Source organism: Myotis yumanensis, unplaced genomic scaffold (genome assembly GCF_028538775.1).
Source record: "Myotis yumanensis isolate MYYU_CA2020_CCGP unplaced genomic scaffold, mMyoYum1.0.hap1 SCAF_24, whole genome shotgun sequence".
In the NCBI taxonomy this organism is placed as follows: domain Eukaryota; kingdom Metazoa; phylum Chordata; class Mammalia; order Chiroptera; family Vespertilionidae; genus Myotis; species Myotis yumanensis.
The window spans coordinates 10,797,962-10,814,536 of NW_027223775.1; the positions used below are offsets into that span (position 1 = coordinate 10,797,962).

The window sequence follows — 16,575 nt, forward strand, 5'->3', positions numbered from 1 at the left end:
TGTGGCTCAGTGGTTGAGCATCAACTTGTGAACCAGGAGGTCAGGGTTCGATTCCCGGTCAAGGGCACAGGCCCGGGTTGCCGGCTCCATCCCCAGTAGGGGGCGTGCAGGAGGCAGCCGGTCCATGATTCTCTCTCCTCATGGATGTTTCTCTCTCTCTCCCTCTCCCTTCCTCTATGAAATCGATAAAAATACATATTTTTAAAAAATAAAATAAAATTTCCTGGCAAGAATACCTATTCCGGGCATTTCCTATAAGTGGAATTCTTTAGTTTTTGTGTCTCTGTGTCTGGCTTATGTCACTTGAGCCTCATGTGCTCAAGGCTCATCCGCATGGTAGCTGGTCAGAGCCTCACTCCTGTTCCTGGCTGCGTACTATTCCACTGTGTGCATGGATCCCATTCATTTATCCATCGGCCCATGGACGGAAACTGGGATACTCCCCACTTATTGGCTCTTGTCACACTGCTATGCACATATCCGTACATTTTTGTTGGAATCCCCGTGTTTTCAGGGATAATATATATATATATCTATATCTATATCTATCGATCTATATATATATATATATATATATATATATATATATACATGTGTGTGTGTGTGTGTGTGTGTGTGTGTGTATATATATGTGTATATATATATATGTGTATATATATATATTGAGTGGCCAGATCATTATGACCACCTGACATTTGCAGGCGAATTAGCTATAATTTCACGCAGGAGTTGCTAGAAAGCCAGACCATTATAAATAGGGACATAGGTTGTTTACCACGACAGCAGAAGTGATATTTTTTTCTGAAGATATTGGTAAACAATGCGATTTAACAGCCTTTGAACATGGGGTATGTATATAATATATATATATATATATATATATATATATATATATATATATATATATATAAAGGGTGTCCCAAAATTCACGCAAGAAGTAGTTTTGATAGAAAACACAGGTTTATAATTAAAAAACTGTAAATTTTTTATTGATTCTTAAAGCAGACAGTCTAGGGTTATGTGTGGAATAGCACATCGGGGTCCATGGCCTCCCCGGCTTTGCTGGCACAGACGCAAAGCCGCGGTCTCCATGGGTCTTCCCTGTCCCTGCTCCTGGGCCGTCATTGGTCCTTGGTGATGCTGATCGAATCGAAGGGATTGACATCCAAGGGCAACAGATATTAGAATCTGATTCGATAAACCGAGTCAAATTAGGCTTTTATTTGTTGTTGTTGCTGTTAATGCTCACGCAACATTCGAATCTTGCGTGAATTTTGGGACACCCTTTACTATGTATATATACACCTTGGCGTAAAATTGCTATATCATGGAGTCACTCTATGTCGCCATTATTTTTTTTAAAATAACTATTCTAGGCTATTTCTCAGGGTGGTTGTCCCGTTGGAAGTCCAAACCAGCAAGGCACCAGGGTTCCGACGTGTCCACATCTCCACCCACACGTATTGTCGTCCATGCAGTGGAATAGTACGCAGCCAGGAACAGGAGAGCGGATACCACAGGGCGTGTCCGCCCCCCTCCAACCCCCAGGAAGAAATCGGTGAAGTTTCACTGTGATTCCCAATGACATGGCCCCAATGATTAAGCTTTTCTTGTCACGTCTGATACCTGGCCATCAATCGCTTACATCTTTTTTCATACACACACACGCACACTCCTATGTAATAAAAGTCTAATATGCTGAGTGTCCGGTCTTCCGGTCGGCCATTCGACCAATCAAAGCGTAATATGCTAATGATATGCTAAGGCCACTGAACCTCTTGCTATGACATACACTGACCACCAGGGGGCAATTGACCAATTGCTATGACGTGCACTGACCACCAGGGGGCAGACAGTCTACTAGTCGCTATGACGTGCACTGACCACCAGGGGGCAGACAATCGACCAATCGCTATGACGTGCACTGACCACCAGGGGGCAATTGACCAATTGCTATGACGTGCACTGACCACCAGGGGGCAGACAGTCAACCAATCGCTATGACGTGCACTGACCACCAGGGGGCAGACAGTCGACCAGTCGCTATGACGTGCACTGACCACCAGGGGCAGACAGTCGACCAGTCGCTATAATGTGCGCTGACCACCAGGGGGCAATTGACCAATCACTGTGACATACACTGACCACCAGGGGCAGACAGTCGACCAATCGCTATGACGTACACTGACCACCAGGGGGCAATAGACCAATCGCTGTGACATGCACTGACCACCAGGGGGCAGACAGTTGACCAATCGCTATGACGTGCACTGACCACCAGGGGGCAGACAGTCTACTAGTCGCTATGACGTGCACTGACCACTAGGGGGCAGACAATCGACCAATCGCTATGACGTGTACTGACCACCAGGGGGCAGACGCTCTGACCAGTTGCTATGACATGCACTGACCACCAGGGGGCAATCGACCAATTGCTATCACATGCACTGACCACCAGGGGGCAGACAGTCTACTAGTCGCTATGACGTGCACTGACCACCAGGGGGCAGACGCTCCAACTGGTAGCACACACACCACGGCCTATACACACCCGCCCACACATTCCTCAGGTAAGCCCAGCCAGGTCACCACTCACCTGAGCTCGGCTTCTTTGTTGGGTCTGTAAATAAAAGAGAGAAAACACTCAATTGACATGAAGGAAAGAAGTGTGAGTAGCTTTTCTAAAAGGATGATGGGACACAGGAGGTCCCGGGTTCGATTCCCGGTCAAGGGCACATTCCCGGGTTGCGGGCTCCATCACCAGTAGGGGGCGTGCAGGAGGCGGCCGGTCCATGATTCTCTCTCATCGTGGATGTTTCTCTCTCTCTCTCTCTCTTCCCCCCTTCCACTCTCTCTAAAAATCAATGGGGAAAATATCATCAGGTGAAGATTAAAAATTTTTTGATTAAAATAATTTTTATTAAAATGATTAAAATATTTTTGATTAAAATAAAAATTTTTATTAATATACTTTGGATTAAAATTTTTCATTAAAAAATAAAAAATATAGATTCCTTGGTTCTCAGAATCAAATTTAAAAAATAAAAAGAAAGAAATGGTGATTTCATATTCGGTACAGGGATGGCCCCTGAGAACAAAGAAAAATTGAGCAACATTTAAAACTAAGGCTGTTTGGCTCAGTGGATAGCGCGTCGGCCTGTGGACTGAAGGGTCCCGGGTTCGATTCCCGGTCAAGGGCACATGCCCGGGCTGTGGGTTCGATGCCCAGTAGGGGGCGTGCAGGAGGCAGCCGACCCATGATTCTCTCTCCTCATCAATGTTTCTCTCTCTCCCTCTCCCTTCCTCTCTGAAATCCATAAAAATATATTAAAAAAATAAATAAATCCAACATGAAAAGATGGAAATTTTCCATTAAAGAAAAGTCACGTGGAAGGTGTCCTTTGGCCAAGACCTGCTCACAGGCGTCTCCAGTCTCGGGGGAAATACACCCCATTCTTAACCCTCCCCCCCCAAAACCCCCCACCCCCCTCAATATTGGGGCACCTACCTGGGTCCAGAGCGTCGGCCAAATCAAAGTCACCTTGTCCTGTTGGGGGAACACAGAGGGCGTAAGTCACCCCGAGATGCAATCGCCGTGGTCCCTGAACCCCCAGATCCCCCACCCTGCCCGGCCGGTGTGGCTCAGTGGTTGAGCATCGACCTATGAACCAGGAGGTCACCGGTTCGATTCCCGGTCAAGGGCGTTGTGGGCTCGATCCCCAGTAGGGGGCGTGCGGGAGGCGGCCGGTCTGTGATTCTCTCTCCTCATGGATGTTTCTCTCTCCCTCTCCCTCCCTCTCTGTAAAATCAATAAAAATATAAATGTATTTTTTTTTAATGAAATGAGCCCTGGCTGGTGTGGCTCAGTGGATAGAGCGTCGGCCTGTGGACTGGAGGGTCCCGGGTTCGATTCTGGTCCAGGGCACATGCATTCCCGGCGACGCGGGATCCCCTCGGAGCTTTGCAAACCGCCCACCGAAGACGGAGGTGCGCGCATTGATGGCGACGGGGTGTGGGTGGGGGCGTGGGTGGGGGGTGGGGATCCCCTCGCATCCAGCCTCAGTCTGCGCGGGGTTCCCCTCTGGACTTTGCAAACCGCCCGTCTTCTCCCCCTAGTTCCAGCTGCCCCCTTGGCCTCGGAATCCGGGGGGGCCTGGGCGCAATTGCCATCTCTCCAAAGGCGCGTAATCTGGTCCCTAATGATCTCCTAAGGGCCCTGTGCTCGCCACAACCTGGTCCCGGGTCCTCCAAGTTCTCCATGTTGCCTGTCCTTCCCCCCAACCCCTCACCCGCCCCTCGCCTGTCCAAAACGCCCTTGCGCAACAGGCTGGGAGACCCCTGCAGGGGGGGCGGGGCGTGGGTTGCCACAAGGCCCGCGCCCCGGGGAGGGAGGCGCATACTCCATGGCGACCTGGGGTCCCCTCACATCCGGCGCTACGTTGCAGAATGCGCCCCTCTCGCCTTTGCGCAGCGCCCTCCGTGCCCCCCGTCCAGCTGCCCCCTTGGCCTCTGAGGTGCTTGCAAGGCGAAATCCGGAGAGTCCCGGGCGCAATTGCCATCGCTCCAAAGAGGCGCATGTACCGGTGCCAAACCGCGTCCTCAGCGCTGTGTGCCGGCCACTCCCGGGTCCCAGGGCCTCCGTGTGGCGGGTCCCCCGCCCCCGTACCCCCACCTCACCTCACCCCACCCCAGGCCTGTCCGAAGTGCCTTTGCCCAACGCGCTAGGAGGCCCCGGGCGCGTTTATCCCCAAAGCGCGCGCACGGGGCCACTTCCGGAGAGGGCGGTCCGTGCGTCCATGGCGACCTGAGCTCCCCTAGCAGCCAGGCCCAAGTTTGCAGACTGCGCCCCTCTCGCCTTTGCGCGGCGCCCTCCGCGTCCCCCTTCCAGCTGCCTCCTTGGGCCTCGCAGGTGCTGGGCTGGCTAAGGAAGCAAGGGCCGCGGTTTGTGGGTGTCAGGGTTACGCACCAGGGAGGGTGGTGTGAGCGTGACGCACGCGCATGGGGCGCGGGAGGAGGGGGCTGGGGTTCCAACCACCTCGTTGCGCGCAAAACCCAGGCGTCTCCAGCCAGTTGCACGCACCAGGCATGAGGCCCGTGTCCACTGCTGCAGGGGGGCAGGGTCGCCGTGGGCACCACCATCCCCCCCCAACCCCGGGGGCTCCCCCACTTTGCAGCCACGCCTTTGCAAGGATCCGGCACCTGGGACAGGGGTCCCTGCGTCAGGGAGATCCCCCGAGTCACCCACAGTGATTCTTGGGGATCCATGTGTTGGGGTGAGAAGGGGAATTAGGAGGCAAAAGTGTCCTTACGCACATTTTTTTCCACTCAGAGCAAAAGTGAGCTGGGAAGACTCTCTCTCTCTCTCTCTCTCTCTCTCTCTCTCTCTCTCTCTCTCTGTTTTTACAAACGTGGTGTTTTTTAAAAATATATTTTTATTGCTTTCAGAGAGGAAGGGAGAGGGAGAGAGAGAGAGAGAGAGAGGGAGAGAGAGAGAGAGAGAGAAACACCCATGAGGAGAGAGAATCATGGACCGGCTGCCTCCTGCACGCCCCCCACTGGGGATGGAGCCCGCAACCCAGATACGTGCCCTTGACCAGGAATCGAACCCGGGTCCCTTCAGGCCACAGGCTGACGCGCTATCCACTGAGCCACACTGGCTAGGACTTGACTCACCAGCTGTTTCTCATTTGCATTTTTTTTTTTTTTTTTTTTTGCTTAGCTTGCTCTGCGGTTTAATGAAAGCCACAAGCCCTGTTTCCGGAGGAAGTAGCCCGTTCTGGTCGTGGGTGGGGGTGGGGGCGGTTGGAGGAGGGAGTTAGACAGACAAGATCGGGGCAAGGCCTTGGCCGGTGTGGCGCAATGGCTAGAACGTCGACCTAGGAACCAGGAGATCCCGGGTTCGATTCCCGGTCAAGGGCACAGGCCCGGGTTGTGGGCTCCATCCCCAGTAGGGGGCGCGCAGGAGGCGGCCGGTCCGTGATTCTCTCTCATCATGGATGTTTCTCTCTCTCTCCCTCTCTGAAATAAATGCATATATATATTTATATTTTTTAAAATATATTTTAATTGATTTCAGAGAGGAAGGGAGAAGGAGAGAGAGAGAAACATCCCTGATGAGAGAGAATCATGGACCGGCCGCCTCCTGCACGCCCCCTACTGGGGATGGAGCCCACAACCCGGGCCTGTGCCCTTGACCAGAATCGAACCCGGGACCCTTCAGTCCGCAGGCCGATGCTCTATCCACTGAGCCACACCAGCCAGGGCTAAAATATGTATTTTTTAAAAAAATAAAACTGGACATCTGTTTCTCATTTGCTTTTTTTTTTTTTTTAATTTGGCTTAGCTAACTCCACAGTTTAATCAAACCCACAGGTCCCAGGTCTGGAAATGCCTGGAAGGAAGTACCCTCAAATGCTTTGAGGTGGCAGTGCTGGCCTTATTGGGGGGGGGGGGGGCGTTACATAGACAAGATCAGAGCAAAGCTCTAGCCAGTGTGTCTCAGTGGATAGAGCGTCGGCCTGTGGACTGAAGGGTCCCGGGTTCGATTCCCAGTCAAGGGCACATGCCCGGGTTGTGGGCTCGATCCCCAGTAGGGGGCGTGCAGGAGGCGGCCGGTCCATGATTCTCTCTCCTCATGGATGTTTCTCTCTCTCTCTCTCTTCCTCTCCCTTCCTCTCTGAAATCAATACAAATCTATCCTATATAACAAAAGGCTAATCTGCAAATCGAAGGAATGGCAGAATGATCGGTCGCTATGACGCGCACTGACCACCAGGGGGCAGACGCTCAATGCGGGAACTGCCCCCTGGTGGTCAGTGGGCTCCCACAGGGGTAGCACCACTCAGCCAGAAGCTGGGCACACAGGGAGCAGGCCTAAGCCATCAGAACGGACATCCCCCGAGGGCTCCCGGACTGCAAGAGGGCGCAGGCCGGGCTCAGGGGCCCCACTGGTGCACGAATTTCATGCACCGAGCCTCTAGTTTGAAATAATAATATCGTCCAAGGCGGACACTCGGCATGACAGTAGCTGCTGCCCACAGAACAGGCCACAGAAACCAGAACAAGGTCCCTGGCAGCTTCCAGGAACCACTGAATTATTTACTCTGGACCGAAAGGGACCCAGTTAGCCCCAGGCCAGCTCTGAGAAAGTCGGAGGGGAGGGTGGGAGAGAAAGGAAAAAAAAAAAAAAACGTCGTAACTATCTAATGCCCTGGCCGCAGTTAGACCTGTTACCAACAGAACGTACACACCACGGAATTTAATTCTTGTTGACGGCTCCTGCCTGGGGCTCACCACCCGCTCGCGGACATGGGAAGAGTCTTATAATTTACTAGAGGCCCGGTGCACAAAAATTTGTGCACTGGGGGGGGGGGGTGTCCCTCAGCCCGGCCTGTGCCCTCTCACAGTCTGGGACCCCTCGGGGGATGTCCACCTGCTGGCTTAGGCCTGCTCCCCGGGGGATTGGGCCTAAGCTGGCAATCAGACATCCCTCTGGCAGCCCGGGATCCCTCGGGGGATGTCCGCCTGCTGGCTTAGGCCTGCCCCTCGGGGGATTGAGCCTAAGCTGGCAGTCAGACATCCCTCTGGCAGCCCGAGAGCCCTCGGGGGATGTCCACCTGCTGGCTTAGGCCCGCTCCCCGGGGGATTGGGCCTAAGCTGGCAGTCAGACATCCCTCTGGCAGCCCGAGAGCCCTCGGGGGATGTCCACCTGCTGGCTTAGGCCTGCTCCCCGGGGGATTGGGCCTAAGCTGGCAGTCAGACATCCCTCTGGCAGCCCGAGAGCCCTCGGGGGATGTCCACCTGCTGGCTTAGGCCCGCTCCCCGGGTGATTGGGCCTAAGCTGGCAGTCAGACATCCCTCTGGCAGCCCGAGAGCCCTCGGGGGATGTCCACCTGCCAGCAGGGAGCAGGCCTAAGCTGCAGCCGGACATCCTTAGTGCTGCTGAGGAGGCAGGAGAGGCTCCCACCACCACCGCTGTCCTGGCAGCCGTCAGCCTGGCTTGTGGCTGAGCAGAGCTCCCCCTGTGGGAGCGCACTGACCACCAGGGGGCAGCTCCTGCATTGAGCGTCTGCCCCCTGGTGGTCAGTGTGTGTCATAGCGACCAGTCATTCCCAGTCATTCTGCTGTGAGGGTCAATTTGCATATTACCCTTTTATTAGATAGGATTAGAGGCCCAGTGCACGAAATTCATGCACGGGTGGGGTCCCCAGGCCTGGCCAGCGATCAGGGGCGATAAGGTTCGTCACTTCCCTGCCTCCCTCCATCGTCCTTCCCTCCCCTCCCGCGTCCACCACCACACCCTCACCCCCGGTTCCCCATCCCAGCCCAGGGCCTGGCCCCAATCAGGGCCTGCCATCCAGGGCGAGAGACCAGGAGGTTGACCAGCAGGCCCCATCGGCAATCGGGGCCTGTGGGCTCGGGGGAGGGACCACGGGAGGTTGGCCGGCCAGGAGGTTGGCTGTGGGAGCACGCTGACCACCAAGGGGCAGCTCCTGCATTGAGCGTCTGCCCCCTGGTGGTCAGTGCATGTCATAGCGACCAATCATTCCTGTCATTCTGTACTAACGGTCCCTTAGGCTTTTATATACGTAGATTTCTTTTAGAAAAACTGTCCCTTTACTTCTTATTTTTCCCCTTCTTCTTCTTCTTCTTCTTCTTCTTCTTCTTCTTCTTCTTCTTCTTCTTCTTCTTCTTCTTCTTCTTCTCCTTCTCCTTCTCCTTCTTCTTCTTCTTCTTCTTCTTCTTCTTCTTCTTCTTCTTCTCCTTCTTCTTCATGTTACCAAGAAGATTTACTCAGAAAGACCAAAGCCCATGTCATCATGACTTCTTTCTTTTTTTTAAAAAAATATATTTTATTGATTTTTTACAGAGAGGAAGAGAGAGGGATAGACAGTTAGAAACATCAATGAGAGAGAGAAACATCGATCAGCTGCCTCCTGAACGCCCCCTACTGGGGATGTGCCTGCAACCAAGGTACATGCCCTTGACTGGAATCGAACCTGGGACCCTTCAGTCCGCAGTCCGACGCTCTATCCACTGAGCCACACCGGTCAGGGCTCTTTTGTTTTTTGTTTTTTTAATCTTATCTTATTTTAGAGGAGACATAGGGAGGGGGGAGAAAGAAACATAGATTTGTTGGCCCAATCATTGGTGCTCTAAGCAGCTCAGCTACCCTGCCAGGGCCAGATGACATGAATTTGGAAGCAGGCAGAACTTTCACAGAGGCAATATCATGGTTTCTTTAATATATATATATATATATATATATATATATATATATATATATATACATATATATGTAGATAGATAGATATATACACACATATATATGTAGATAGATAGATAGATATATTGATTTTAGAGAGAGTAAGGAAGAGAGAGAGAGAAACATCAATAATGAGAGAGAATCATGGACCGGCTGCCTCCTGCACGCCCCCCACTGGGGATCAAGCTCACAACCCAGCCATGTGCCCTGGACCGGGAATCGAACCCGGGACCCTTCAGTCAACAGGCTGATGCTCTATCCACTGAGCCAACCGGCTAGGACCTTTGTTTTGGGGTTTTTTTTTTTAAATGTATTTTTATTGACTTCAGAGAGGAAGGGAGAAGAAGAGAGAGAGAGAAACATCCATGATGAGAGAGAATCACGGACCGGCCGCCTCCTGCACGCCCCCTACTGGGGATGGAGCCCACAACCCGGGCATGTGCCCTTGACCGGGAATCGAACCCGGGACCTCCTGGTTCATAGGTCGATGTTCAACCACTGAACCACACCAGCCGGACAAAACATATTTTGGAAGAAAAAAAAGAAAGAAAGAAAGAAAGAAGTTGCTCAACCTTCATGGAGTCCCTGGTTGGACAGCCTGAGGGAATAGAACCGAGGCAGCCGCCCCACCCTGGGACTAAGATGGAAAAAAAAGGGTGTGTCCCCGCTGTTTGAAGCCAGGCCACACCCCGGGTGCTGGCTGCACCCACAACCTGTCCCATGAGCCTCTGGGCCCTTCAAGCCAGAGGTGCAAGTCACCCCAGAATCTAGGCGCCTGCAGATTGCAGTCCAGCAGGTGTGGCTGAGGGTGCCTGTCTTTCTCCCCCAGTTCCCAGGGGGTAGGGGTGGGTGCTGGTCTTGCACCTCATTTTTTTGTTTGTTCGTTTGAATATATATTTTATGGATCTCAGAGAGGAAGGGAGAGAGAGAGAAACATCCATGATGAGAGAGAATCATCGGCCGCCTCCTGCACGCCCCCTACTGGGGATCGAGCCCTTAACCAGGGCATGTGGCCTTGACCGGGAATCGAACGGTGACCTCCTGGTTCCTAGGTCAACGCTCAACCACTGAGCCACGCCGGCCGGGCTGGGGCTTCATTGAGGAAGTCCATGGTGTGGACAGGACATGGTCCAGTTGACCCAACCCGTCCCCAGGGCCCAGGAGATCCTCAACCACCCCCATCCCCTCCCCACCCCCGACCTGGAATTTGGACTCCAGGTGGCAGGGTCAAATCCCGCCTGAGTGTCCAAATGCTGGACCTGCCAGCCCAACACCATCTTATAAGTTCATTTCTTGAAATAAATTTTGCTTTCTAGATAGATAGGTAGACAGATGATACATAGGTAGGGAGATAGATAGATGATAGATAGATAATAGATAGATGATAGGATAGGTAGATAGATAGATGATAGATAGATGATAGATAGATAGATAGATATATAGATAGATAGATAGATGATAGATAGATGATAGATAGATAGATAGATAGATAGATGATAGGTAGATGATAGATAGATAGATAGATAGATAGATAGATAGATAGATAGATGATCGATAGATAGATATAAATACATGAAAGATAGATGTATGAATAGATAGATTGTAGATAAATAAATATGTAGCTGGGTAGATGATGGATAAATAATGGCTGGATAGATTAGATAGATAGATAGATACATAGATAGACAGATAATTCATAGATGAGACAGATGATTAGAAGATCATATATAGGTGAGAGGGATGATAGAGTCTTATGCACAAGCAGGCTTTTTTGAAGGATAGATATAAAGGAATAGATGAAAGATATAGATAGATAAATAGATATATGATGGATAGGTAGATGATGAATGGTTAGGTAGATGATGATAGATATAGATAGATAGATAGATACATACATACATACATACATACATACATACATAGGTAGATCGATAATAGATAAATGGATATGTATATGATAGACTGGTAAACAGTTGATGATGGATAGATAGATGATAGATTAGATAGATAGATAGATAGATAGATAGATAGATAGATAGATGATAGATAGATAGATAGATAGATAGATAGATAGATAGATGACTGGTAGATCATATATGATAGATAGATGATGAATGGATAGATAGATAGATAGATAGATAGATAGATAGATAGATAGATAGATGACTGGTAGATCATATATGATAGATGATGAATGGATGGATAGATAGATAGATGATAGATAGATAGATAGATAGATGATATAGATAGATCATAGATAATAAATAGGTAGATAATGGATAGCTAAACAGATAAATGAGTAACAGATGGATAGACACATCATAGATGATAGATGACAGATGCATAGCGAGACGATTGATAGAGGAGATGGATGACTGGAAGGTCATGCATCGATGATTGACAGATCATAGGTGAGACGGATGACGGGGTCTCTCATGCTAAGGCCGGCATTCGGAACCCCAGCACCAGTCACACCTGGGGGTGGACAATTCACTCCCTGGCGTGGGGGCCATTCCTGTGCGTTGATGGACTTTCATCAGCGCCCACGACTTCCCCCCACTTCATGATAGCAGCCTCCCATTCCCAGCCATGACACCCAAACCTAACTCCAAATATTCCCACGTGTCCCCTTGGGGTCCCCGTCTCCCCCACCTTGGGACTGTCTACCTTCCACATCCCCACCTGGGGGTGTCCCTTCTGGCCTGCACGTGTTGGGGGCTGTTCCATTGAGTGGAGATCGACACAGCAACCCCTACACCCCACTACCCCTCGGGCCCCCTGTGTCTGGAATCCAGGAGGCTCAGCGAATGGGTCAACCAGATGGCCGGATGCTCTCATCTCATCTCTCAGCATCTCCAACGATGGGGCTTCTTCAAAGAGGGGGTTCCCAGCTCCCCAGGGGCCCACCCACCTCCTGAATGAGGTTCTCTCGCCCACACCTGCCTACATCACGCCTTGAGCATCTTTGCCCTAAATAACTGGCCGGCCTCAGCCCCGCGGATGGGCCAGGTGACGACGAGCCGGTTCAATGAGCCATGAGGGCGAGAACTTCCATACCCACCCACGGGATCCAGCCAAGGATGATGGAGGGCTTATGAGGAAAGAATAGAAATAGAGACCAGCTGGTGTGGCTCAGTGGTTGGGCTCCGACCTATGAACAAGGAGGTCCCGGGTTCGATTCCCTGTCAGGGGCACAGGCCCAGGTTTCAGGCTCCATCCCCAGTAGGGGGCGTGCAGGAGGCAGCCGATCAATGATTCTCTCTCATCATGGATGTTTCTCTCTCTCTTTCCCTATCCCTTCCTCTCTGAAATCAATTTTTTAAAGCTAGTTTTATGATAAGTGAATCTTCATTTTTAAATGTTCATTAAAAAAAAAAAAAATAGCCCTATCTGGTTTGGCTCAGTGGATGGAGCACTGGCCTGTGGACTGAAGGGTCCCGGGTTCGATTCCCGGTCAAGGGCACATGCCCGGGTTGCGGGCTCCATCCCCAGTGGGGGGCGTGCAGGAGGCAGCCGGTCCGTGATTCTCTCTCATCACGGATGTTTCTATCTCTCTCTCCCACTTCCTCTCAAAAATTAATAAAAATATATATTTTAAAAGAACAGCATTGACCTAGGAACCAGGAGGTCACAGTTCGATTCCCGGTCCAGAGCACAGGCCCGGGTTGCGGGCTCCATCCCCAGTAGGGGGCGTGCAGGAGGCAGCCGGTCCATGATTCTCTCTCATCATGGATATTTCTCTCTCTCTCTCCCTCTCTCTCCCTTCCTCTCCGAAACCAATTTTTAAAAACTAAATAAATGAACAGAGGAAATGGCGTGCACTTCTCCTCACCCGGAGAGTAAATTGCTTCAATCACCCGACTCCAGGAGGCAGAGAGTAGAAGCCCAGATAAGTGCCTTTTGTCGGAACCACGCCCAAGGACGGATGGAGGGAAGGGAATAAATAAATCATGTAGGAACATCAGCCTAAAACCGGGGAATATTCAACGGAGAACCTGCCCTACACGCCCAGTGTTTTATTCTATTTTATTTTTATTTTTTTTACCAGAGGCCCCGGTGCACGAATTTGGGCACCAGTGGGGTCCCTCGGTGCCTGGCCCGCGGGATCTGGCTGTAACCGGCTCTCCGACATCCCCTGAGGGGTCCCGGATGGCGAAAGGGCGCAGGCCAGGCCGAGGGACCCCACTGGTGCACGATCGGGGCCGGGGAGGGACTCGGGAGGTTGGCCAGCCGGGGAGGGACCGAGGGAGGGAGGGCTCCAGGGTGTGTCCGGCCCGTCTCGCTCAGTCCCGATCGGCCGGACCCCAGCAGCAAGCTAACCTACCGGTCGGTAGGTTCCTAGGTCGACGCTCAACCACTGAGCCACCCCAGCTGGGCGTGGAATCTGTAGTCTTACTAACATATCTACGCCAGACCAGTGTGGCTCAGGGGTTGAGCGTTGACCTAGGAACCAGGAGGTCCGGGTTCGATTCCCGGTCAAGGGCACATGCCCGGGTTGTGGGCTCCATCCCCAGGGGGACTGAAGGGTCCCGGGTTCGATTCCCGGTCAAGGGCACAGGCCCGGGTTGTGGGCTCCATCCCCAGGGGGACTGAAGGGTCCCGGGTTCGATTCCCGGTCAAGGGCACAGGCCCGGGTTGTGGGCTCCATCCCGAGTAGGACTGAAGGGTCCCGGGTTCGATTCCCGGTCGAGGGCACAGGCCCGGGTTGCGGGCTCGATCCCCAGTAGGGGGCGTGCAGGAGGCGGCCGATCCATGATTCTCTCTCATCATGGATGTTTCTCTCTCTCTCCCCCTCCCTTCCTCTCTGAAATCAATTTTTAAAAATGCATTAAAAAAAGAAGGTACTGGATGGATTGTCTCAGGCTGCACATACGGGGTAAGGGGGGGTTGTATACAGACAACATGCATGACAGAAGGGTCTCAATGAAGATCTCGGGGTGCACGCTGTGTCCCCCAAACAACCAAGTCCTTTTCCTCCGACTCCCACGAAACTAGACAAACAGGAAATGCCACCACCAACCTCGCCCGACAACATCGCCTGGAAGCAATCCGTTCATTCCTGAGCAGGCACGCATGCTTCGCACATGTTCCCACCCGCCTGCGGGCCGTGCCCGGGAATTCGAATATCCCAAGAGCCACACAGAAAGCTTACCCGGTGGTTGTTTAAAAAATCCTGCAAAATAACCCCAGTTCCATCCTGTCCTATAGAATAAAAGCCTAATATGCTAAGTGTCTTGTTGACCAGTCGGCCGTTCAACCAATCAAAGGGAAATATGCTAATGATATGCTAAGGCCACTCAACCGGTCGCTGTGACGTGCACTGACCACCAGGGGGCAGTCAATTGATCGACAGTCGCTATGACGTGCACTGACCACCAGGGGGCAGACAGTCAATTGATCGACAGTCGCTATGACGTGCACTGACCACCAGGGGGCAGACGCTCTGACCGGTAGGTGAGCTTGCTGCTGGGGTCCAGCCGATCGGGACTGAGCGAGACGGGCCGGACACGCCCTGGAGCCCTCCCTCCCGCGGTCCCTCCCCGGCTGGCCAACCCCCCGCGTCCCTCCCCGGCCCCGATCGTGCACCGGTGGGGTCCCTCGGCCTGGCCTGCACCCTCTCGCCATCCGGGACCCCTCGGGGGATGTCGGGGAGCCGGTTCCAGCCCGATCCCCGCAGGCCAGGCCGAGGGACCCCACTGGTGCACGAATTTCATGCACCGGGGCCTCTAGTATGACAAGAATAAAAGGATTTTAAGTATAATAAGTGACACCAACTATACTAACATAGTATGTTATCACAAAAGTTGTAGGAAATATTTAAAAATCTGCAAATGATAGGCTTGCTTCTATTATATTTTAGCATTTCTCCCCCCTCCCTCCCCCACCCACCGGCTCTATTTTTATTCGTCCATTTATGGGGTTCATTCGATCCCACAAATGAGTGAGACCCTGGGAATCCTTGTCTTTTTTTATTTTTTATTTTTTTCTGATGTATTTTATTTATTTATTTTTTTAAATATTTGAAGAAACACTATTTTATTTTTTATTTTATTTATTTTTTATTTATTTTATTCTATTATTTTATTTTATTATTTTATTTATTTTTTATTTATTTTATTCTGTGATTTTATTTTATTATTTTATTTATTTTATTCTATTATTTTATTTATTTTATTTTATTATTTTATTTATTTTTATTTATTTTATTCTATTATTTTATTTATTTTTTATTATTTTATTTATTTTTATTTATTTTATTCTATTGTTTTATTTATTTTATTATTTTATTTATTTTACTTTACTATTTTATTTTATTTTTAAATTTTTAGAATTTTGTTTATTTTTATTTTTTATTGTCTAAAATTTTACGTATGTCTCCTTTCCCCCCCACTTAAACCCCCCCTTCCCTCCCCCCCCCCCCCCATTCTCTCCCCGGCCAAGCCCCGACCTCCCCATGTCTGTGTCCATTGGTTACGCCAACACGATTTTAAATAGAATAATGTCACCGGCGAGAAACATCAGATACTCCCCTCTTCCTTCAAAAGTTCCTAAACTCCCTCCCCCTCCCTCCCCCTCCCTCCCCGGCAGCCCCAAATCCGGACAGACCCGCCCCCCGACTTCTGGGCGTCGCCCTGCGGCAGATCAACAACTCCGACTTTTAAAAAAAAACCTCACAACCAAAAAAAAAAAACCCAAAAACTCCCCATTCGGAGAGGAGCCCGTCTTCCCTACAAGCAACGTCTCCCCCAAAACCAGGCCGTGTTCCCCCAGGATTTTCCCCGAGAGCCTGTGCCCCCTGGGGTGGCCCCACAGACACCCCGATACCTCAGCCCACACCCTGCACTTCTAGCTTCAATTTCTGGGCTCCCCCGGGGGGGGCCCCCCCAGCCCCCGTCTTCCCCTCCCAGCTCTCATTCTTGCTCTCTCTCTCTCTCTCTATTTTTTTTTCTTTTCTTTTTAATATATTTTTATGGATTTCAGAGAGAAACAAACATCCATGATGAGAGAGAATCAGGCATCGGCCGCCTCCCGCACGCCCCCTACCGGGGACCCAGCCCAGCAACCCCCCCGGGGCACGTGCCTTTGACCAGGATTCGAACCCGGGACCCTTCGGCCCACAGCCCGGCGCGCTACCCACTGAGCCACACCGGCCGGGGCCGAGAGGCGATTTCTTTCTGCTTTTTTTTTTTTTTCTTTCTGTTTCTTTTCTGGGTTTTTTTTTTTGCCAGGAGGTCGTGCACCGAGAACATACTCACCCACCCACCCTTCTCCCCCTCGGCAGCGTCTCTTACCTCGAACCCGGATCAGCA

At 51.2% G+C, this 16,575-nt stretch overlaps 1 protein-coding gene across 4 annotated transcripts in view; it reads right to left on the reverse strand.

The window, feature by feature from the left end:
- XG (Xg glycoprotein (Xg blood group)) overlaps positions 1-16,575 on the reverse strand; it is a 35,186-nt gene that overhangs the window by 18,296 nt on the left and 315 nt on the right. For all 4 annotated transcript variants that reach the window (XM_070402715.1, XM_070402716.1, XM_070402714.1 and 1 more), the window contains exons 1-3: positions 16,558-16,575; positions 3,509-3,547; positions 2,597-2,620 (exon numbers count right to left, since the gene is read on the reverse strand). The exon at positions 16,558-16,575 is cut by the window's right edge and continues 315 nt beyond it. In XM_070402715.1, coding sequence (XP_070258816.1) covers positions 2,597-2,620; positions 3,509-3,547; positions 16,558-16,575 — 81 coding nt within the window. The remainder of the gene's footprint in view (positions 1-2,596; positions 2,621-3,508; positions 3,548-16,557) is intronic.